Source organism: Trachemys scripta, chromosome 10 (genome assembly GCF_013100865.1).
Source record: "Trachemys scripta elegans isolate TJP31775 chromosome 10, CAS_Tse_1.0, whole genome shotgun sequence".
NCBI lineage: Eukaryota > Metazoa > Chordata > Testudines > Emydidae > Trachemys > Trachemys scripta.
The window spans coordinates 32,654,249-32,677,177 of record NC_048307.1 but is presented as its reverse complement, the minus strand read 5'-3'; the positions used below and the strand labels follow the sequence as shown (position 1 = coordinate 32,677,177).

General features: G+C 55.0%; 1 protein-coding gene across 2 annotated transcripts; it reads right to left on the bottom strand.

Annotated features, from left to right (window-relative positions):
* Positions 1 to 5,127: 5,127 nt before the first annotated feature.
* On the bottom strand, positions 5,128 to 20,506 carry UBALD1 (UBA like domain containing 1). 2 transcript variants are annotated; one of them, XM_034784350.1, is made up of 4 exons: positions 20,247 to 20,377; positions 12,035 to 12,254; positions 11,167 to 11,226; positions 5,128 to 6,373 (listed from the first exon to the last, which is right to left on the bottom strand). In XM_034784350.1, the coding sequence occupies exons 2-4, from the start codon at positions 12,122 to 12,124 to the stop codon at positions 6,056 to 6,058; spliced, it is 468 nt and encodes a 155-aa protein (XP_034640241.1). In that variant the 5' UTR covers positions 12,125 to 12,254; positions 20,247 to 20,377; the 3' UTR covers positions 5,128 to 6,055. The 2 variants fall into 2 exon arrangements, with proteins under 2 accessions (XP_034640241.1, XP_034640240.1); XM_034784349.1 differs by lacking the exon at positions 12,035 to 12,254 and having other exon boundaries at positions 20,247 to 20,506.
* Positions 20,507 to 22,929: the final 2,423 nt, after the last annotated feature.

The window sequence follows — 22,929 nt, the reverse complement described above, 5'->3', positions numbered from 1 at the left end:
AGGCACGAAGAAGCAGCTTCGTTGAGGAGGGGGGGTTGACTCCTCCTGAGCGGCTGGGGCTCCGGCTGGATAAGGAGGTTCCACCTCTCCTCTGGAGGTTTGCTGATTCTTTCACTAGTCTGTATCCTTTTAGGTGGAAAAGACATGGTTCGCCACTGTTTCTCCTAATCAGGTCTAGTTACTGGGGCAGCGAGAACAACAGATACTTAACCTTTCTGCGGTGCCTGCTGGATGCCACCTATATGGTGGTAACCAAGAGGATCTGCTGCCCTGCCCCAGAGGGTGACTGGGCTGAAAAACACCCTGTGGGAGAAGCCAACACACTGGTGTTGAAAAACAAAATGTAAGCCGAGCCTTCGGGTTCGCAGCAAACTGCCCTCCATTGCATTGAGAATTGCGGGTTCTCTTGAACTAAGACCTACTCCAGCCTAAATGTCACTCCAGGACTGGAGGTGGCAGGCACTCCTCGAATGTAAAGGACTGAAAACCGGGACCCTCCAGACCTTGAAAAGATCAGCCTTTGTCTTCGGACACTGCTGCCCAAGAAGGTTTGGATGATAACCGTTCCGTGAGGTCCTTTCCCTCATGCGATGTCTTTTCCTACTGTTCTTATCCAAGCTATCTACCCAGCCTCCTTCATGGGATTCTCGTAATGATTATATTAATCATGCTCGCTGCACACTGGACTTGACCTAAGGGTTGGACAGGCCACCCAGGAGTTGTATTGCACACTCCGAATAACCCGAAAAAGAAACCTGCGAGGGTTTTCAAAATTGCTAAAGTGGCCTGTCAATGGAGGGGCTTGGCAGAGATGGAGCACTTCTAGCTGGGGGTGCCCTGGTGGAATGTATATGCACCCATCAAGGTAGGTTATACCATCCTGTGCGGAGTGTTGCATCTTGGTTCTGGCTTTTGTTTGCACAGCCTGTTCTGTCATCTCCTGGACTAATGGATTGCCCTGCGAAGCGGACCAGATTAGATCAAGCAAGTCTTGGTGTATTATGGCACTGACAACATTAAAAGGTTTTAGGAGACAGGGTGGTTGTTGGCTAGGCTCCTCACCCTTTTGGTATTATTCCCCCTTTCGAGATAAGGCATCAGCTTTCCCATTCCTGGTTCCCAGGCAATAGGTGATGACAAAAATCAAACCGAGGGAAGAATAATGCCCACCTGAGCTATTCTGCCCAGATTCCAAGTGCATCCTGCTATCTACACTCCCCTGCAGTCTCTACTGGATAGAAGACAGTGTTGCTGTTCCTCTTTAACAGCTGTTGTGCCATCCCCCAGAGGTGGTAGCATTTCAGTGGTGGGTGAAGCGACTCTGATCTGTAGAGTGCTTTGGGGAGTTTTCAGCCTAAAAGTAGATGGGCATATGTGGGGAGGGCCTTTCACCAGCATAAGGAAGACAGTAAGCGGCATAGATGGTATTGTTGGTAGGGCCGGTGTTTATTTTAGCAACACACACAAAAAGGGATTGAATTATTAATGAGAGTCCACAACTATTGTGGGAGCAGCATTGTTACAGCCCAGGGAGATGCCATGGCAGGGCCCCTTGGAGTGACAGTACCGCCTGGGAGCAGGAGAAGAACCAGGGCCGCTGGGCATGCAACTAGTAAGTGAATCCAGACAGAAGGGGAATCGGAAGATTCTCCCAGCGCTGCCGGCAGGGCAGAGACAGTGCTAGCCCATTGGGGGCCATAAGAAGAAATATGTTTGTCACTCCCCACACACATCATATACTAAAACCACGAATAGGGGGCCCCCTTGAACTGCTTGGGGCCCTAAGCCATTGCTAAGTCTGCTCATGCCTAGCGCTGGTTCTGCGGCAAGGAGTGGAGGCTGGACTGGAGCTGTGCATCCTAGGCCTAGCTCAGGGAGTGCCCCGTGCTGGTTGGGTTCAGCATGGGTACGAAGCTGGCCCTCCCACTAGCCTGTTTTCTTGGCCTCCTCCATGCCCTGCCACCCAGGGCAGGTGCCTTCTCCGGCTGGAAGCCAGTCCCTTTCACGCTGCTCCTCTGCCTTGGAGACCTCTCGGCTAGCCCTGAGCATGAGAGAAGCCATGGCTTAGGGTTTCACTCTGTCAACTGCTGGCAGCGGGACCAGCATGGGAGGGTTGGGCCATTCTAGCAGCCAGCCCTGGGAAGCATTACTGTGCCCTGGGCCATGAGGGTGGAACTCTGGGGTGCTAACTAACCTGGAGACACTGCATGTGAAGTGGTTCCATCCTAGCACATCTGCTGAGCCCAGACACTATCCCTCAGTGGGATGGATCTATGGGCAGTCCTGCCCAGCCAGTGGGCTACGCCACATCCACTGATACCCAGTGAGATCCACAAAGTGGCTAAGGAGGGGCTTGGGGGTGCTCAAAGCAGCTGGTATTGACCTGCCAGCTTGCAAATCCGCTGCCACTGCAGCTGGGCATCTGCTTCCTGCACTATACAAGCCCCACCTAGCTCTGGCCCATTTTCTGTCACTAAGGGAACTAAAATGGGAGTACACGTGCCTGCTTCCTGAGCCAGCTGCCACACTGCAGAGGGAGCAGGGCTCTGAGGGCATTGGGAGCAGAAGAAAGACAAGGACAGCATGGGAAAAGCTAGCTCCTTCCAAGGGCTGGGCATGGAAGGATGGAGCTCAAAGATGTTGCATGGGCACAGAGCTTCCTCTGCCGGCAGTGCCAGCTTGTGCCAGGCATCAGGCATTGAAGGGGGATGTGCCTGCGCTTGCAGTGGCCTCACCCAACACACCAAAGCTGGTCACTCCTGCCGACGTGTCCCAGGATCACGTAGGAAATGCCATTCGATTCCCCATCCTTGCATCCTGCAGGGTGAGCTTCCTGGAAGGGCTGCCAGCTGCTCGGGGCGGCAGCAGAGGATGACGGGACAGATGTGGCCCATGCCACGGACTGATCTTGCATGAGGGGGCAGCATGAGGGACTGTCCCATTCCTGCTGCACATGAACACCTCTCCTCCTCACTGCCAGCCCGAGGGCCCACACGGAGCTGACTGCAGGCTCTGCCCTCTGTGCCCATCTGCAGACACAGTGTCACCTCCCCACACCAATGCCCTGTGAGTGAAATCTACTGAAATCCCTTCTGAGATCCCTTGTCACATGGGTCCACAGCAGGACAGACCCTACAGCAATGGGCATGGCCAAAGGGCCGGTGCAGAGATCACCCAAAGCATCCATGCATTGGGCTGCAGGCACAGAACTCCCAAGGGCTGTATGGTGCCTGCAAATGGTCCCATGGGTGATGCTGGGTTGGGCTTCTCCCCATCCCTGCCCCGAGGCCTCTGTCTGGGCTACAGCATCTTCTCCTTTCCAAGCCATTTTCCAGCTCCTCCCATTCACTCGACCCAGGTAACACGGGCAGCCACTGGGCCAGAGCACCGACCCGAGCCCACAATCAGCAGTGCCCCTCAGCCAGCTAGAAGGGGCTTAAAGTTCCTCGAGTCTCTGGCAGGCCAAGAAAGCTGCAGCAGCAATGCATTTTGGGTAGAGAAGTCCTGGTTTTGAGGGCTAACTCGAGGCCATTGTTGGGGGGGGTAGGTCATGCTGGGCATGAGGAGTTCTGGTTCTGCCCAGGGAGCTGTGCCAGGCTAGCCTGTGCCACTGGCTGCTCCCCAGAGACCCGTCCTGCTTCCAGGACATGCCTCACGCTGAGCCTGTTGCTGGGAGGAGCACTGAGAAAACCCAGCAGCACGCCCCCCTCTGCTGGGGTGTGTCATAGCCCAGCCATGCTTTTTTGTCCATCAGCCCCCCGACAGCCAGCCCCAGCCCCAGCCCCAGCCCCAGTCCCAGCGGATGTGCTTAGCCCATCCTGGGCTTCCAGCAGCCTCACCACCAGGAAGGAACAGTGCACTGGCTACTGCCAGAGCCAGAGTCCAGGTCCTGCTGCCCCCAACCCCGTACCCTGCCTCCCATGTCAGACCCACGGTGTCAGCACTGAGCAGGCCATGCAGAGCCATGTCCCAGCAGTTACCCACTACCCCTGGCTTCCACAGGACAGAGCACTAAGCAGCTCAGATATCTGCATCTCACTCACAATCCCATGGGGTTCATTGTTCCAGCCACTCCAGCTTTCACTCCTGGCCACCAGCCTGTCCCCTCTTCGCCTCACTGACTGCTCCTCTCCAGGGCCTTGGCCAACATCCTGAGTGATCGAGGGATGCCAAATGCCTGTGCTGCTCAGCGTTGGCTGGGCAGTGCCCTCGTACGAGGCACGCAAGCAACTTTGGCTAATGCTCCGCCTCTGGACAGAGGATGCTGCCCCTGATGCCTGTGGCAGGTCCTGCCATAGCGAGGAGCGGGGTAGCTTTCCCAGCAGTCACTCAGGCTAAGGAGAACTTGGGGAGTTCTTAGTGGCATGGCCGCTGGATGGCTCCTCTCCTGCCACCTGTCTGACATGTATGGAGCCTGTCTGTCTCTGAACCACATAACTCTGGATTCCTCAGATATGGTTGCAGCAAAGCCCTTGGGAAATGTAGCTTTCAGTTACCTCTGAAGCCTGAGGGCTAGCTGCTTTCCTGCTCCCCCTTGGTGCAATTCCCCATACATAGCACCTCACCCTGGAAGAGAAGTGCCTCTCAGGCCAGAGGACCCCCCCCCATGCAGCCACCTCTGGGGTAGAACGCAGCCAAAGTATAACGTTACAGCAAGCCCACACAGGCAGCGAGTGGAAAGGGCACTCCAGCCAAGCTGCAGGGGCGATTTATGGAGGCAGTAGAGGTCTCCTCATCCCAACTCTCCTGAGTCTGTCGGGGAGAGGGGGGAGAGAATAAACTCTTGCAGACCCCTGGTAAGGAGTTCAACAGCCCCCAATTACCTCTGGGGACCCAGGGTTTCCCAGCCTGTCAAGCTTCCCCTCTCAGGTCTTTAGCCGATAGAGTTGTGAGGCCAGGGTGAGCCCTGCCCCATGGCCCAGGCCTGTGGGTGGGGAGGGAGGAAGCCCCACTCCCCTCCCCCATCACTGCATCATAAAGCAGAACCCCTTCCCTCATGAGCCCTGTCTGCGTGTGACTGCCTGGCTGGGCATGCGCCAGGAGGCGTCGGGTGAGGTGAGGTCCCTGATCCCGGAAAAGACTTTCCCACCTCCCCAGGCCACTGAAAACGAAGCACGGACACTAGGGTTCAAAGCAGAAGAGCGTGTATTGCAAGCGGCCCCTGCGGAATGCCCAGGCCTGGTGCCGCCAGAGCGCGTCCGAAGGGCCTTCCCCCCGCAGGGAGCAAAGAACAGAGGGTGTCAAAGCAAGCCCAGCCTCCGTGGGGCATACGCTGTCATGCAAAGGGCGCCAGCCCTCCATCCCGGCGGCATGAGACTGCCCAGTTGCGCCCAGCCAGCCTCACCCACACGTCTCAATGGGAATCTGATCCCCCAGGCTCTGAGAGGGGGTGCAGGTCCTCGCCCTGGGGAAAGCAGAAAGCTGGGGTCATAGAAAACAAGTGGCTATATTCTCCAAAGGAGTTCCCGTTCACCTCCTTCTCGGTACAATGCGAGCTCAGTGCATGGTTCAAGGCCCACAGCTGAGCAGATTTTTTTTTTCCTTTTTCCTTTAAAAAACCCCATTTGGCGGGGTTGGGGGAGCCGTGTAGGAAGGGGGAGATGTGTATTACCCACAGCCCCATTCTGCCTGCCAGTGGGACCCCTCCAGGTGCTAGGAGGGAGAAGTGGGTCATGAAGAAGGGATTTACCACTCCCACCCAAAAGTCACTTGCATGCAAAAATCCAGCATCCCAGCAGGAAAGATGGGAAGGGGGTCCCCTCATTGAGAGATTCCTATAAAGTCAGGCTCCGGGACACAGAAGCCAGAGATGGCTCTTGCATTCACCGTGGCCTCCCTGGGTCTCTGGGGAGCTCCGGTCAGCTCTAGGACAAGTAAAAACTACTTCAAACCAAACCCATGCAAGGTGGCTATTTGCTCATGTGTCTGTCTGTCTGAATGTGGTTGCCAGTCTCCGAGGCAACAAAGTTCCTCTCTTCCTCGGAAAGGGGAAGGTGAAATGAACGCTGGGGCCATGTGGGCCCTCCCCACATTGTGTTCCCGCTCCCCCACGGCCTCATCTCTCGGCCTCCATGGTCACGTTGGCCTTCTGTTCTGACGTGGCTTGTTGGGAGACTGTGGCGGGCCAGTCCGACGGCTGCGAGGGCGAAGTCCACATGCTCTGCTGCTGCTGGCTGGAGTGGAGAGCTGCAGGCCAGGCTGGGGTGAAGCCCCCGGGCTGGGGGAGTGGTGGGGGTGGGGGAGGAGGGGAGGTCGCCATAGACGCTACAGGGCTGCTGCTGTGGAAGCTCTCGGAGGCCTTGAGGCGGGAGAACATGGTGAGGGCATCGGGGAAGTTGGGGGGCGTGGCAGGCGTGTTGGCTGGAGTGCACATCTGCAGGGGAACAAAGAAACAGAAGCTAGTCAGAGACACAGCCCCTCACCCCCAGGGCCAGAGAGTGCAGTGCACAGCAGTTCTGGGGCAGAGCATGGGCGCAGTGTAACAGCACGGAAACACCCCACCAGTCATGAGGGCGAGAACTACGTCCAAGGGAGGCTGCAGGGGCAGTTAGGGAGGCTGACTGCAGGATGCCATTAATGACCCAAGGGCTCAGGGTCTCCCCCAAAAGCCAGCAACCCAGGACCCCCAGCACCACACAGGGGCATCGGTACTAACTCAGCAAGAGCACCAGCAGCTGGATTGCCAGCACAGATCCTTGCCACACCTGGGCCTTTCCTGGGTGGTCTCTACCCAAGCACTAGCCAGGTCCAGGCAGGCAGGACTGGGGGAGAGCTGGCGCAGGCCAAGCAGCTGGAAGATGGCACCAAGGATGGAACATTTATCTATCTTTAAAGGCTCGTCTATGCGGGGAAATTCATCAGCATAATGAGCCCCCAGTAGTTATACCAGGGTAACCAGTGCCCCCCGGGGAGTGCTGCTAGCAGAATTACGGCAGTACCGGTATGCTGGCACATTCCTCGTGTACTCCAGCGCTGAATTTGTGCTTCAGTTTGATGCCCGTGGAAGCAAGGGGCTCGCAGCCCTAGCTAGAGCCAGCCATGGTGCATGATGCTGCTGGGCAAGCTCTGCGGGTATCCCTCTACCCCAGTGGCTCTCAAACTTTATTACTGGTGACCCCTTTCACATAGCAAGTCTCTGAGTGTGACCCCCTTTATAAATTAAAAACACTTTTTTATATATTTAACCCATTATAAATGCTGGAGGCAAAGCGGGGTTTGGGGTGGAGATTGACTGCTCATGACCCCCCATGTAATAACCTCACGACCCCCTGAGGGGTCCCAACCCCCAGTTTGAGAACCCCTGCTCTATCGTAACCACAGCCCCCTGCAATTCCAGTCCTGGGCTCCCCCCACGCCCAGACACACATAAAGCTCTGCCAAGGTCCCTCAGGCCTGCTTTGCCTCTACTGCTGCCCGGTGGAGTCAGAGGCTCTGCACTCCTCTCCTGCTCTGCCTTTCCAGCAGCGCTGGTCTTCAACAGAACCTGGAGCTGGCTAGGAGCCACTGCAAGGTCAGGCAGGTTCCTGTGGCTTCCCCATCACTGTGTTTGGGAAGACGTGGCCTCCACACTGCAGGCCTCTGCCTCCCCACAGCCTGCACTGGCAGGGACCGTCCGGGGTGCGAGGAGCACTCGCAGAACTCGGAGTCACTGCGTCCCTGACAAACTTGCCGGGAGCTGTCGTCTTCCCTTATCACTGGGGCAAGGGTGCAACTGATTTGTGTTAGCCCAACCTGGGCCAGAGAGGATCCCAGCATCCAACCCCCGGACATGACAGGCAGCACCCCACCCTGTAACTCCATGGCAAGCTCCAATCAGTAATCGCTATTGCTACCACACCTCCCCCTCCAGGGCTTTAAAGAAGCTTGCCAAGGTCGAGATATTCGGGGATCACATCACTCAGCAGTCAAATGCATCCACCCCTGGTGCGTAGCCCTGAGCGGCAAAGCAGCACCTCATCACAGTCTGGGACGGGAAGTGAAGAGCGCCGTACCCAATTGAAACTGCAGGGGGTAGATTTGGGGAGGAATTCAGTCCAAACGCTGACATGAACATTCACATTAATACCCAGATGGCAGCTCGCACATGTCTGTGCACAGCTTGTGAGTTGTGCTAGGTGACCTGTACTAAGCATTACACTGTTATTACTCGAGAAAACCGTTTCAGAGCCTTACTCCACAAGGGTGCAGGACAGACATTTTATGTCTCATCCTAAAGCCCCATGCAGGACAGCACCCACTAGCACCACAGTGCACTCAGCACTGCCAGCAGAGAGCGCCCCCTACTGACCCACCCTGCTTGCTGCAGCACCGCACCCTTTAATGCCCTGGGGTCCGCACTAGGAAGGGAAAGCACCCCTAGCTCTGCACTGGGGACAGCACTGACTGCGTAAGGAGAGCACCCCCTACTGAGCCCTCATCTCGCTCCCTGCAGCACAGTGCCCGCTAGCATTGCACGGGGGCCAGTGCTGACTCAGAACCCCCCCAATGCAGTGATTACATCACTCGTCATTCTGACCAGTGTCTGGGAGTGGCCAGGCGAGGCGCAGCAAGGTGCCCCACATGCTGCACTCAGGAGGGGCTGAGGCTCTGTTGGGTCCTGGCATAGGGGCTGCAGTAGAGGCTGGGGCGGGTGATTGCACCTGCAGCCTCTCCCCCTCCTCAGGTGGCCCAGTGCCCACGGCAGCAGCTTCCCCGCAGGTTCGTGCAGGCAGGTAAGCGGCTTGGACCAGGCACTCGGCAGGGGTGGGTATTGGAGCCAGCACGTCTGGATGACTCTGCCAGGCTGCCAGCTCCTATCAAGGCTGCTCCCTGCAAGAAGCAGTTATTTCAGGCCGCCGAGGACTAATCCTCTTTCAAGAGCTCATGTCAAACATCCCAGACAGGAGCTGTACATGGTACCCTTGAGATCCAGCCCCTCCCTGCACCCTCAACCCTCCCGGGGACAGACCCTTCAGGGGTGCCCATGAGGGAATACGAACGGCGAAGCTGCGTTGGGAGGGAGAAAAGGGGAGGGGTAAGTGGGGGCCTCAGCCCCACTGTGGTTTATGACATATGCCAGGGGCCCTTCTGATGCACAGAAAGATCTCTAGGAACTGTCAATACAACCCCATTCCCCCAGTCCAGATGCCCTGGCCCCTGGCGTATGCTCAGCTCCTGCTGCCCATCATCCAGCTCATAGCAGGATCCCCCTCCCATCTAACCAGCTGGGGACACATCACTCAGTTTAGGAAGGATGGGGGGGTGGCCCCCCTGCCTCAGAGCCCCTGCTTTGGGATGGACTGGACTCCGAAGCCAGGGCTCCCCCTAACCTGCGAGCTTGTGCCACCCTAGGAATCAGCTGGCCAGGAAGCATCTCCACACAGCCAGCCCCTGCCCTGAGCTCATGGTCTGCAGCCCAACTGACTCCAGGAGGTCCAGCCCCATGCAAGAGGGTTTTGCTCCCTGCTGGGGATGGGAGGGCGCGGTGAGCTCATCCCCACCCCCTCAGCTGCCAGCGCTGGAGGCTCTTTGCAGCATGGCTCTTGCTGGGTGCTTGCTCTGCATGCTCACTGCATGCTCCAAATCCCTGATTGCCCCAGAGAATGGCAGAGTCAAATGAGGACACGGCAGTCAGCAAATCCCAGGGACCCATCTGCACAGGCAGATTACAGCTACCCAGGCACGAGAGTTAAAGGGGCAGAGCATAGGGACCCCAGGGGCTGCTGGGGGCGAGATTTAACAGGGAAAAGCCTTGGGCAGAGGATAAGGGGGGGGTCACAGGCTGTCAAGAAGCAAATTGGCAAAGTGCTGGGCAGCCCAGGGGCTGCTGGGAAGAGAGATTTAAAGGGAAAATGTGTGTGTGTGTGTGCGTGCGCACACAGACAGGACAGGTGCCATCGGCAGTGCAAAGAGCAGAGCGATGCCTTGACCACCTGGCCCCTTCACATCACGGAGGCTGCAGGAGACATGAGAAGGGTCTCCAGGCCAGAGAGCATCACAGCGGCCTCCATGGAGCTGGCAGCTCCTCCAGGCACCGCTGGGAGCTGCCATAACACTGCGGTTCTGTGCAGCCTTAGTGTCAGGGGTGTGGGCTGCACTGTGGGCTCTCCTGGACCCAAACTTCCCCAGCCAGCAGCAGTAAGGGCCTGGCTGGCCACCAGCAGTGCAGGGCAATGGGATTAGCCCCAGCATCCAGCAGGAGGGGCAGGAAATTGCTACATTCCTGCTCTGCCTGCTCATTGCAGCACAGTAGCTCATGGGACATTCAGGGCCATCACAAGCAACAGTGGGCCACCAACACCTGCCTGTGGCCAGTGCACTGAACTACGCTGGACTCCATGGATGCATCACCTCCAGCACCCCCCACAGAAGGACTCTTGGGAGAAAGCTTTCCACTGGGCAGAACAGGGTTCAGTTTCCTGTCAGGCACCTTCCTGGGCTGGGGGACTTGATGGAGCTAGCCAGCTCATGGCTCTCTAGCTCTCAGGGAGGCTCTCACAGCTGGAGCCCCAGGAGAGGAAGGGAAGGGTGGCCCATTAATGGGGATGACGGGCCAAAGGGAGTGAGTCTGGTTCAGCTCCAAGCCGTTGGGTGCGGGCCCTGTTCCCGTCACCTCTCTGCCTGCTTCTCCTGCACTCAGAGCACTAAGGATCAGCCTTCTGGACAAGCCTGGCTTTGCTCTGAGTGCCCCCCTCCCAGCCCCTTCCTCTATGCCTGCCCCCCATCTCTGCTCCCTCCCACCTGCTACGCCTGCCCGCCCCTCCCTTCCCTCCTGCCGCAGTCTCTGCTTTGCATTATCCGACAGGTGAAAATTACAGCTTCTTCCTCCTCCCATTTCCATATAGAGCGTCCCCCGCTGTACAGGGCACACTACATGCTGCTGCACCCTGGCTTGCAGGCCTCGTTTACCCTCACCCTAAATAAGCCACACTGCATGCACGAGCCTGTGGCCTTTGGCTCCCCCCAAGCGATGTTTCCAGAACACAGCCCACCCCCAGCTGCTCTCTCTTGGCAGGAAGCTTCCTGCTCCCCCGCCTCCCCCGCCCCGTGGCTTTGCTGTGTATTTCTGCCCTCCCTCCCAGAGGGGTGGAACTGAGGCCTGGACATTAGCAACATCAGCCCAGCCGTGCAATGCCAGCACTGCTGCTGCACCGACTTAGCAGAGGGAAGGGTCGGGGAAGCACTTACCATCTGATGGTGATGGCTGTAGGGGATGTTTGTTTCTTGGAAAAAAGCACTGAGTGCAGTCTGCAAAAGAGGAAGAAAGAGATTTATCATTTGGCTGGGAACGAGACACTCTCTCCCACCTGGCCCTCTGGAGCTCAAGCCTAGGCATTGGTCTAGCTCCCTCATTCCCAGAGTAGGGCTCTGGGATCGGGGTCCTAGGGCACAGCTCCACTCTCGGCTCAGCATGGGTGGCTCTCGACTGCCAGCGTCCTGCTCTCTGTTGGTGGGTGGGGCTCCCGGAGCAGGCAGGACAGCAGAGAAGAAGTCCACCTGTGTGTGCGCAAAAGCAAAATCGCCCCTTCGTTTGCCACCAAACTCTGGATCCTGCGTCACTTCTAACCCAACTCATGTGATCAGAACCCTGCAACCACCCTGAAATAGCCCCTTTGGGCACTGGCCTCCATGCCGTGCAAACATAGGAACGGCTCCTTGGTCAGCACATGCCATGGCTCCAGAGAAACCCCCTCCAGACTGCCACTTCTTCTTAAAAAGACATACACAACGCTGCATGTGGAACAGCTCCAAGGGCCTCTGCAGAGCGAACGGTGTTTGCCATTTAGTTTCACAGACAGATGCTACACATATGGACAGACTTCACTCTCTGATGAAATGCAGCTACTTCTGGGGTGGAGCCCAGCACTACATTATGCAGCCATTTGGCACAGGAAGTGTAGAAGAATACCAAATCGAACTGGGGCTCTAGGGAGAATTTAGGTTAGTGGAATGTAATTACCCAAGCTTGAATTAGACAAGGAGACCAGGGCGAGCACTCCTACGCTCATAGAAAGTGCCAGGGAATTTATAATGACCACAAGCAATTATGTCTCACCTCCAGCAGCACAGCACCCCCTAACATCAGGCTGAGGCACTGGTGTAGAAATCCCCATTTAGCTGACATTCTGAGGAACATCCAAATCATTTGGGAGTTTGAGAGACTCTGGAGAATTAAACAATCAAACAGACCAGAGGGAGTGTTGGATGGAAGGGGCTGGACTCCCCTCTCCCACTGTGTAAATCTGGAGTAACTCCAGGTAAGTCAGTGGTTCACACTGTATAAAAACAGAGATGAGAGAAGAATCAGGTCTGTGGTATTTTACTGTATGTCCCCAGTGCAGTGTCTTTTCATCATATTGTTAACTGATTTCTATAGCAAGTTTTGCCACCCTTGCAGCATTTTACAGAGTCTCAAACAATATCCTTGTAGGAATCAATCTGACCACCCCCCAAAATGCAGCCACTTCTGGGCTAAACCACAGCAGCTGTTAACAGCAATGCTGCAGAATAGTTTAGGGGCGGAAGTGAAGAGTGTAAGTTAGCGCAGAGGTGCCAATGTTTGCAATACTGAGGGCCATGGTGGCATCTGCTTGGCTAGCTGCTTGTGTAAGCCCAGGGTGGGGGGTAACAGGTGTGCCTCTCTCCAGAGGTGATATGGGAGGACAGGATGGGCTCCTACCGGATAACAGACTAATATTCATATGCTGCTCTCTGGCTCCCCCTATAGGCAAACTGGGAAAGCTGAGGGTCTGTGTACCTGCTGGCAGCTTTAGTTTGCCTATACCTCTGGGGGTTCAATAGCATGCCCCAAACTGAGTAGTCTGGCCTTTCCCTACACTCCCGAACTGTGATCTCTTTATTGTGCGATGGCAGGTATGTGAAGGGGGAAGTGAATGTGAACACACCTGGGGTTACCTAATAGGGGAAATGGGCCCAAAGTGGGTAGCCAGGACCAAGCTTTGGGTGCTTGTCTGAGGGTCTGTCTATACTGTAATCACTGGGTGTGATGATAGCCCTGAGCTAGCTTTAATCCCGCTAGTACAGGGCTTTGTGGCTGTGAAGCTGTGGCAATGTGTCAGTACAGCCTCGTCCCAAGACTAATTATGCAGGATCTAAGTGGGTTTGTACAGCCTATGCTGAGAACACATAGCTGCAATTTCGCTGCGCTGGGACCTCACCTAGCTAGATTAAAGCTAGTCTGGGTACGGCTACTCAAACTGTAATTATACCGTGACTACAAGGCAGACATACCTTAAAACGGGCTGGGGCCCTGGCAAGAGGAACTGCAGAGGGTAGCTTATCGGTTGAGAGAAGTCACATGAGATGGGGTGGATGGCTGAGGTGGGGCTGGGAGCTCAGGTTTTATGGGAGCTGGCTACCAGCCAGTTGGTTGGTCTAGTAATCGTTTAGTTGGCTTGTTATATCCCCGTAAATGTTAACAAAACTCATAGAGGGGAAGGCAATTATTGCTGAAGGAGACCAGGAAGTTTAAGGGGGTTTTTTGGTCACAAACCCTTGAGGGGCATATGGTTTTAGTTAAGGGTAGGCACCCTCCGTTGGCTGAGCTTCTGAGGCCCTAAACTCAGCTTGCTGGCATTTGGCTGGTTGGATGTAAAGTGATAATTTTTAAATGCTAAATCTGATCAATTGCAAAATTCCATGCAACATTCTAGACCTCAGTGAGCAGAACCCTGTTGATTGGGGGGGGGGGGGGGGAGGGGGAAAATGGGGGGGGGGGAAATAGGGGACATATGGAGCCCCTGGCATCTGGTTGGCAGATCCCTCAGCTGTAATCAGGTCCGAAATTGTCAGAGGATCAAAGAACTGGTGGATGGACCCATTAAAACCTTCTAGCAGAACAATAACCCATCTCACCTCTGCCCTTCCTCCCAAGGACTTTAAAATTCTGACACCCAGAAAGGAAAAAAGAATGGCGGGTGGGAAGAATGGAATGCACAAAGAGCCTCTGGCATGGGGGAAAGGGTCAGTGGGGAGGGGCCCCCAGAGCCCCTGATGGGGGGAGGGGCCCCCAAAGCCCCCGGTAGAGCTAAAAGCATTCATCAGTTAACAATGGCTCTTTGCGCTCCCTGCTGAGCTGCCTCCCAGCAGCAGGGTGAGTGCTCAGCCAACAGGGGAGTCGGAGGGCAAAGAGAGTGAAGGAGGCTTCCTTCACAGCCTGCCCAAAGTCTGCTCCAAGCTGGGGGCGGGAGGAGAGGACACCAGCTGCCCGTCCCTCCCTTCTGTCCAGGAGGATGAAAGGTCCTTTGGAGCAGGAGAGAAAAAGGAAACAGCCCCTGGCATGGAGAGATTGGAGGGCCCAGAGCTCTTGGCATGTGGCCAAGGGGGCAATGGAGGGCCACAGTGGCCCTGGCATGAGGGAGGAGGTGGGGGTCTGTAGCAAGTCCCTGCAATACTTGGGAGGTGAGTGGATGGCCCACAGGGAGCCCCTGGTGTGTGCAAGGAGCTCGGACACAGAAGCTAGGAAGGGTGAGACTCCCTGGTTTTAGTTAATTTAAACAGGACTCCAGGCACTGTTTGATCCTGGTGCCCACTGCTACTAAAGGCACCTGGCAGAGTTACTAGTCTTCCTGCCTTTCACCAGAGAGGCCCAATAATTGCTCGTTAGCTGTGTTCCCCAGCAATAGAACGGGCAGTAGATCAGTTCAGCAGTTGGAGGGCGAGCACGGGCTGCAGTTTCGGAGTCTCGGGGAGAAGGGAAGCAGGATATGGCCACTGGGCAGGACTGTGGTTTGCCCTGCCTCACAGCAACAAAGGAATGTAAGTGGGTGAAGTGGATGGTCCAGACATGAATCTAGTCAGGACACAGAAGTGCGTGCACACACGCAAAATGAAGCAACTAATCCTCTTCTCGTTCACTCTGGTTTCACTCTGGTGCAGCCCCACTGACTTCAGTGGTGTCTCTCCTCTTCCTCCTCCCAATTTACAGCAACAGAAAGGAATCGAACTCTAGGAATTATTGCAAGGTCTTATATTTCACAAACAGCCCCATGTGTCCTCTGTAAATATCTCAGCAAAACCCTTTTCAGGTCCTTCCACTGGCTGGGTGGAGTTACTGTTCCTGGCCCCTCGATAACAGCCTGGCCCATGGGGAGAGTCACCCACCAAGAGCGGCTCCTGAACGTGCCCCTCCCTGAGCTCTGGAAAGCCACCAGTCTAATCCAAGGATAGAACGCCTCCACCAGGAGGAGGGGCACTGGGAACAGCCAATCCCCTGATGGCACACACCCTATCCCACCCCCTAAACTGTGGCAACAAAGTTGACATCATTGCAACAGCAGCAAACTTAAAAAAAAAAAAAAAAAAAAGGCACAGAGAGAAAAATCTGCCCTGGTTTCCGTATTCAAATGGGAGAGAATTTAGGGCTAGTGAAAGAGCCAGTGATGGAATCCTCAAAATATCCCCAACTCCCCGGAGCTACCCCAATCCCCAGAGACAGAAAAGTGTTCCTTCAAAATGAATGGTTTCCTTCTCAGGCCTTTGTTAATGTGTTACAGGCTGTGATCCTCTTACACTGATACAATCTAACAGTTTCCCAACCTCCGGCCCCACAAACTTGTGTTGTCTTTGGTGATGTTTCCCTCCCCACTGATATGAGACACCTACTGGGAGCTCCTGGCCAGCTGGATCTGACAAGGCTGTATAGAGACTTGCAGGACATTGAGAGCATCATGTAACATGGCTGGGACCCATGCAGTGTTCTGACACCAGGGCAGTGCATCACAACACAGTAATGTTTGCATTGCACAAGGATGTCAACATGTGGGTTTGAAGGTGCTTCACCTACCAACAGTTACTAATTGACAGGCAGGGCCAGGTTCTACTCTCAGGTACATTGGGATGAATCTGGAACAATTCAATAGACTTGAGTGAGTCTCCTCCTGAAGTACACTGCTATGATTGAGCGGATGGGATCCCTGAAATCTCGGCTTTGCTGGCAACAGATTTAGCTTCACTCATTGGGAAATGCTGGATAAATCCCTTCTGGAGACCAGCCTCTGATCAGGCCAAAGTCAACACACATTTTACAGAGTAAATTACCAACAATCCCCAGCTCCAGTGAATCAAGAGCACCCAGCCCCTTGGTTTGTCTGTCAGCTTTTCCCTGAGCCTGCGTGAGTTACTGGGTACCAGGGCTCTTATGGGACCAGAATTCTCGTCTGATGTGAATGCACAGATTGGGAAATTCCCAAATAGCCCAGAGAGGCTGGGTGGCAAAATGACAGGAGCCCAGAAATTCACTACTAACCCTTACAATGCCGAGAACATGTGAAGCTCACCCCAAAGGAACTAAAGATAAGTGTGCTTATCCTCAAGAGACAAATGCCTCCTACAGCTCCCCCAAATGCTGATCCCTGCTCCCTCCCATCAAGATTACCTTCCAGTTCCCCTGCCCCAGAGCACCCCAACTTGTCCTCTCCACCCACTGCTGGTTCCCTTCCGTGCTGTGCATCCCAACCCTGCAGAAGGAAATGCCCCCTCATTAGTATGATGTGCATTAACCACAGGGCCCAGAAACCTAGTCATGGAGCAGGACCACCATTGTGCTAGGCACTGTACAAACGCAGACAGCCCTTGCCCCCAGAGAGTTTGCACTGTATGTTCACGTGATCCTGTGCAACCTGCCTCCCAGTAGCTGGAAATACTTCTCAACCTCCAGATCCACTCCCTCCAGCCCTTAAGTGAGCACAGCCCAGGTGTCACATGCTTGGAAACAGCACAGTGTTCAAAGGTTAAAGCATTACCCTGCTCCGTGGAGCAGTCCGGAAGGGCTGTAAATGGGGCAGATTGTATGTATTTAAGGGCTTTGTCTAGATGGGAAAATTTACCAGCATAACTCTACTAGTGTAATGATACCACTCTAGTTAAATCAGTATAACCCCAGAAGGATATCCTTATTCTGATATCAGAGTGTCCACACAAGAGGTGATACTGGTGTAACTAGACTGGTAGAATTATACTAGTAGAGTTATGCTGGTAAATTTCTCCTCTAGACAAGCCCAAAGATGCAGCAGGAACAGCCAACTCCTGTTGCTTTGTCCCCAACCCTCCGGCTCATTTCAGCTTCATTGTCAGGCAATTTATTACCTTGAAATGTTAAACGGGAATGGACCATCCTGCCCAAAGAGAGTGGGAGCATCAGCTGCCAGCGAAACACTGGTGGCTGGGCCGCGCTCTCTGTCCCTGGGCCATGGTGTGATGCAGGAGTGGCACGGTAATAATGCTCTTGGCGCACAGCTCATGGGATCATGGGTTACGGAGTTCTGAGTAACAGGAGCAATGTGGTCCCCCAAGTGAAAGAGATTGTATGCATCAATACCCTCAGAGTGTGATTCTGCCACCTTCACACTGAGCAATCCCTTGCTGCAGCAGTAATGCTTCTGAAACCAAGGAGACCACTCAATGGACCAACTCCTCAGCAGGTGTAAATTAACACAGCTCCACTAAACTCCACGGAGTCGTACACGCCGAGGAGCTAGTCCAGCCTGGAGAAGGGCACCCGTGAAAGGGGGTGGAGTAACAATTCTCTCCAAACGCAGATCATGGGCTCAGACTACGAGGGGTTTGGAGTACCCAGAAGACAATACTCCTAGAGCAAAGCTCTGAGAAGGGGGCATGCTCAGCAACCATTTTGCAAAGGGAACTGTCTGACCATTTTGCACCAAAAGTGACTGGTAACTTGTCCCATTGGGTTGTTTACAGCTGAGCTTCCTCTGAGTCATGCGAGTGCCAAACCAGAACGGGAGACCCGCGGCCAGCACACTGCTGTTTCCACTTGTGCAACTTGCCAAATAGTAGCAAATTTCTGGAAAATGTAATTGAAACAATAACTTTCTGTTGAAAGTTCCTACTCCTGGTGCTTCACCTGTAAAAGGTGGTAGGGTCTGATCCTTCTCTCACACCTGTCTTACAATGTCCAGTAGGGCTGCTCTTGATTTACACTGGTGAACAGAATCAAGGTCATACTACATATGTAAATGTGTCCAATATTTCCTTTTGCAAAATCTGCAAATATGCAGGTGGGCTTGCCTTGTGGGTGCCTCTCTCAGTATGCATAAACAGTGCACAGAGAGAGAGTGAGATATTCATCTGTTTGGATTTACACACACACACACACTCTCTCTCTCTCTCTCTCTCTCTGATTTTGACCAGCAGCCTCTGATTTTGCACCCGGAAAACCTGTGACTACAGTATGTAGCTGTCTGAACTACCTGATCAAACCAGCAGCGCAGGGAGTCAAATGACTCCCTGCTATAAAATGCACCCAGAATTGTTTCTTTTACAGATCAGGGCTGTAGTGCATATAGAACAAGGGATGCCCCAGCCATACAAATGTGTGTAATAGAAATCTCTTGCTCTCTACACGGACTCAAATCTCCTTCTGTGTCACAGAACAGACACGCTAATTACAACAGTGCCATTAGTGACAAAACCATCACACTCAGCTGCATAGAGCTGCTGGTGCCGCATGGAAAACGTTTTGTTTGGACACAGCCCTCCCTGCTACATCCCCTGAGCACGCACACACTCCCATTCTTTACCACCAGGGAGCTTCGTAGGACTATTGCGCCCACACGTTCCGCCTGCATGTTCCCCACCTGAAGCTGCAATCACGCGTGTGACATCACAGTCACTTCCCCAGCAATCACTGCTGATGTCACAGAGGATCCTGACTCCAGGCCAGAGGAATAAGCAGCTGGAGCCAATGAAGTTTTAACCAGCAAAATATCTTCTCCTGGTGCTGCCTTAGGAATCAAACCCCAGGGGACAGGAACACAGGAAAGGCCAGACTGGGGCTCTTCAACCCATAGCCACTAAGGGGCGTCATTCTGCCTGCAGGGAATGGGGAGGTGTTGGGGGAGTCACATAAGGTCAGTTATTGCTATGCTCCCACCAAGTACAGGTGAGCACGGAAAGACTGCCTCAGCAGTGCCAGAGCTTGCCCCAATACTGCGTGTATGCCCTGTGTGTGTTCCTTCTACCCTTTAAAAGCAAATCCACTCCTGAGCAGCGCCCACAAAGGGGTGGGTGGCCCCTGCAGATCTGCAGCCAGCCCGGGGAAACCCTGACCATCTGGGAGCAATGAAAAAACAGTCCCACTTTAATAACACAGGCAGAAGACAAGCACACCGCATACACTGACATACACCCCTGCTATATAGTACTCACATGCATGGACAATTGTCTATACAAACACACACTAGACATATATACACTCCTACACACGCGTGTAATACACACAGAGCTGTACACATATACCCCATCCACGTACACACACACAATTCACACCAACACTAAAACAGCACCGGGAGTGACAGTACTGATTGTGTCTCCTTTCCCAAGGGTTAGAGACAGAAAAGCCACCCCTGGCCTAGGGAGGCTGACCAGTGTGGGCCTGATAAACAACAACACCATGACAGCATGGAGCATTCCCCATCAGTGGGTGTGCTGAGCACACGCACACGGCACACATACGTATATCTGTCAGGGCAGCACAGAGATGCTGGCACAGGCGGTCTATACCAAACAACTCCCGGTCCCACCACCCGCTTCCTGAATGGTGGAGGTACACCCAGCCATGGCGCCTTCCATTCCGCCAGACACTGGGGCACCCGCAGCGGTTGGCGGCAGCTGAGGCCGGTTGGACGTGCCTGGGATTAGCCTCCTAATGGGCAGGATGGGTGCACATGGCACTGGGGCCTCCGAGGCTCCCCGCTCCCCACAATCACTCCATGGCAGCCTGCTGCGGGCGGCTGTGAGCGGCTTGCTCTGGACACAGCAGCCAGGCGGGCAGATCAGATGGTTAGGCTCACTCCCTGGGCACAAGGCTTGTCCCGGACTGACCCCCCAGCTCAGCACTGGGGCTCCTCCCCGCAGCGGCACTGCCCAGGCCCTGGAGCCCCACGCCCGGGAGCTCCTGCCTCCACCGCCCCCTCAGGCTCGAGCCCCCGGCCCGCCCGAGATGCAGGATGGGGCGCCAGAGGCACCGATCGGGGCTGGCCGGGCTGAGCTCCCCCGCGGCGCGGGCTGTAGCAGAGCGCCAGGAAGCCCCTCCTGCCCTACCCGCGCCCTCCGGCTCGGCAGGGTCTGCTCGCCAGTTGCCCCAGGGCCGCTCCAGCCCTTCCGCTGCCCCCCAGGCTGCAGGGCCAGGCGAGCCGTGACCTCGCTGGTGCTGTAAATGGGCTGCGATCGCGGGGCCCCTGGCAGGACGCCCCCCGGCCCAGCTCTGCCGCGCCCCGGGGGCTCACCTCGAACTGCCAGTGCGCCGCCTGCAGCAGCTGCTTCGCCTGGTCGGCGGCGCAGCCCGCGGTCAGCACGAACTGGTTGATCATGACCTGGTGCTTCAGCTCATCCATGTTCACCGACATGTCGCCGCCGCTCGCTGCCTGCCGTGCCCTGGGGTCCCTGGGTCTGCGCCGCTCACAACGCAGCCACCATTACAGAGCCGGCTCCTGCTAATACAAATATTTACTGGAGGCAGGGGACTGACTCACCCAGCCTGGCCTCCCTGACGGCACAGCCAGGGCGGGGCTGGGTGGGCAGGCTGGGAGCTGTAGTCCAGAGGCTGGGCTGGCTAGCTGCGGTGCCAGGCGGGTGGGGTAACAGCTGGCATTGGACCAGCTTCTCTTGGTGAGAGAGACAAGCTTTGGAGGTACCCACCCGTGCACACAGGCAGACTTGCAGAGGAAGTCCCCCTCTGCGCGCCACAGAGTAATATGGGTTATTTGCAGGACTTCAACTCCATGCACTGCTGCCAGGGGCTGATGGACTAGCCAGGCCTAGCCAAGGGTATCCTAGGCTGTGTCAAGGCCGCAGTTGTTCACGTTGGCTAAGGCGGTGGGGATAGCTCCACCGCTGGTATCCAGGCCATAGCAGCGTTGCTTCCTAGCATGTGTCTTTTGCCTGGTCCAGTTTTAAAAGCAGAAAGCACCGCAGGGCTGCTCTGTGGGCTCCCCTCCATGCCCAGGGGGGCTTCACCCTGCACACACTGTAGTTGGGAAATACCACATCACATGGAGTGTGTGAAGCTGCGCCAGGGAGCCAGGGCAGTAGCGTAGCAGCCCTGTCTGCCATGCCAGCTGCTCTCAGACCCAACGGCAGCGCTCACATTCCCAGGGCAGGAAAGTGGCTGACTCTGGCCAGCAAAGCCAGCGTTATTCGCAGCCAGCCAAAGCAATTGCTTCAGACCTGGAACAGCTCCAGGAGCCCCCTATTAATTATAGTATGTGTTGTGTGAGCAGGCCCCCCCCCCAAAAAAATATTCCTGCTTAAGGCCCTCAACGGGCTAGTAGCAGCACTGCCAAGCAGTCAGTCCCCACCCTGCACCAGGCTGAGCAGCCAGCAGACACCCCGTTTCGAGGTAGGTAAGATACCCAGCACTACGTTTCCCAGGAGCCCTTGGTTTGTTTGCATAGTTTGCAGGGGGGCTGGCGTATGCTGAGTGACGTGTCAGGACAGCCAGTCATCGGCCATGCTGTGTTAGTACCTGACCATATAAGGTAAACAAATCTGGCGGCCCCAATGAGAACGCGAGGGAGGTGGGCGCGGGGCTGGGCTGGGAGCAGCCAGGGTTGTAGTGAGGCTGGCTTTGCTGCACCTGGGCCCATTGCCAGCATGGCAATAGCATGGGAGGGAGGCTCGCAGTGTTTACAATCAGCCGCATGCAGCTTCCTGTTTCTGTGCAGGGAGATTCAGGCTGCAGCCAATGCACTAGCACAAAGGGGCTCCAGGCACCAGGATCTGGCTTAAGTCATATTGTGTGTAAACCCTTGTCTGAAACTAGGCCAAAACTGGGTGAACGCCAAGGTACGGTGGGTTCCATGCCATACACCCTATGGGAGGGCCCTGTCATACAGCCCATGCCCAAGTGCTGCCCAGCTAAGGGCTGATTAGCCCGGAGCCAAGGATGTGAAAGGGAACAGATCCGTGCTCCCCATATACACTGAGAACGGCAGTGACAGGTTCCAGGATACTGTGTTATATGCATCCAAGCAGGAAGCACCGCAGGCTGGAGATTGTCACCTCTGATCTGATTTCCACATTGATAATGAGACTCACAAGGACGTTTTATAGGTGCCTGGATTCCAGCCGGCTGCAGGACAGGACTAGGGAGTATATACTTTAGCTTTCCCCACGTTCTACTGCCACATGAAAATCTGCAGGGGCAATCAATATGTTGTTCTGGTTAAACCAGGATAATGTTTAACCAGGGAAAGCTACAGCAGTGAATTAATTATTATGAGCAGCTGCATTGTCCATTAGGTGGATCATGGATGTGTTCTCAATGTACATTGTCATTTATGATGCTTGTACACACAGTAATGATCTGTATGCTACATTCACCAGGGGTCAGGAATCCAACTCCTCAGATAAACAGGTTTGAGTTCAGTAGGGCAGTTCTCTGGCCTGTGTTATCCACAAAGCCAAACTAGATGATCACAATGGTCTCCCAGTGGCCTTGGAACCTGTTGTCCAAATTGAAATGTCTCTGAGCTTTGGGAAGACAAATCCTTATCCGGATCCCAATTCTTAAAGTGAGCTCCAGGTGCATAATAGGACAAACTGAACCCCAGCTCCCCAAACCCCCAAACATGATGTTCTGTATCAAAGCATTTGGGCCAGGGACTGTCTTTCTGTTGTGTTGTGTGCATTTATGGGCACACGACTGGCACCAAACTAGTAACTGTACAAAGAACGGAAGCTGCTCAAGGCTGAACTAAAATCCCCTCCCTGCGGTCCTGCATCCCTGGACTTCAGCATCTGTGATATAGATCCAAACTGTGTCCCTTGCTCCCATCACTACCCAAGCCGAACTAAAGCGCTTTGGGGCAGGGACTGTCTGTAGTGGGGTGGCCCCTTACTGAGGACTCCCTCCTTGGCAGGGGTGTTTCTGCAGGCTCCCTACCTCTGTTTCCTCTCTTCAGGGCCCTT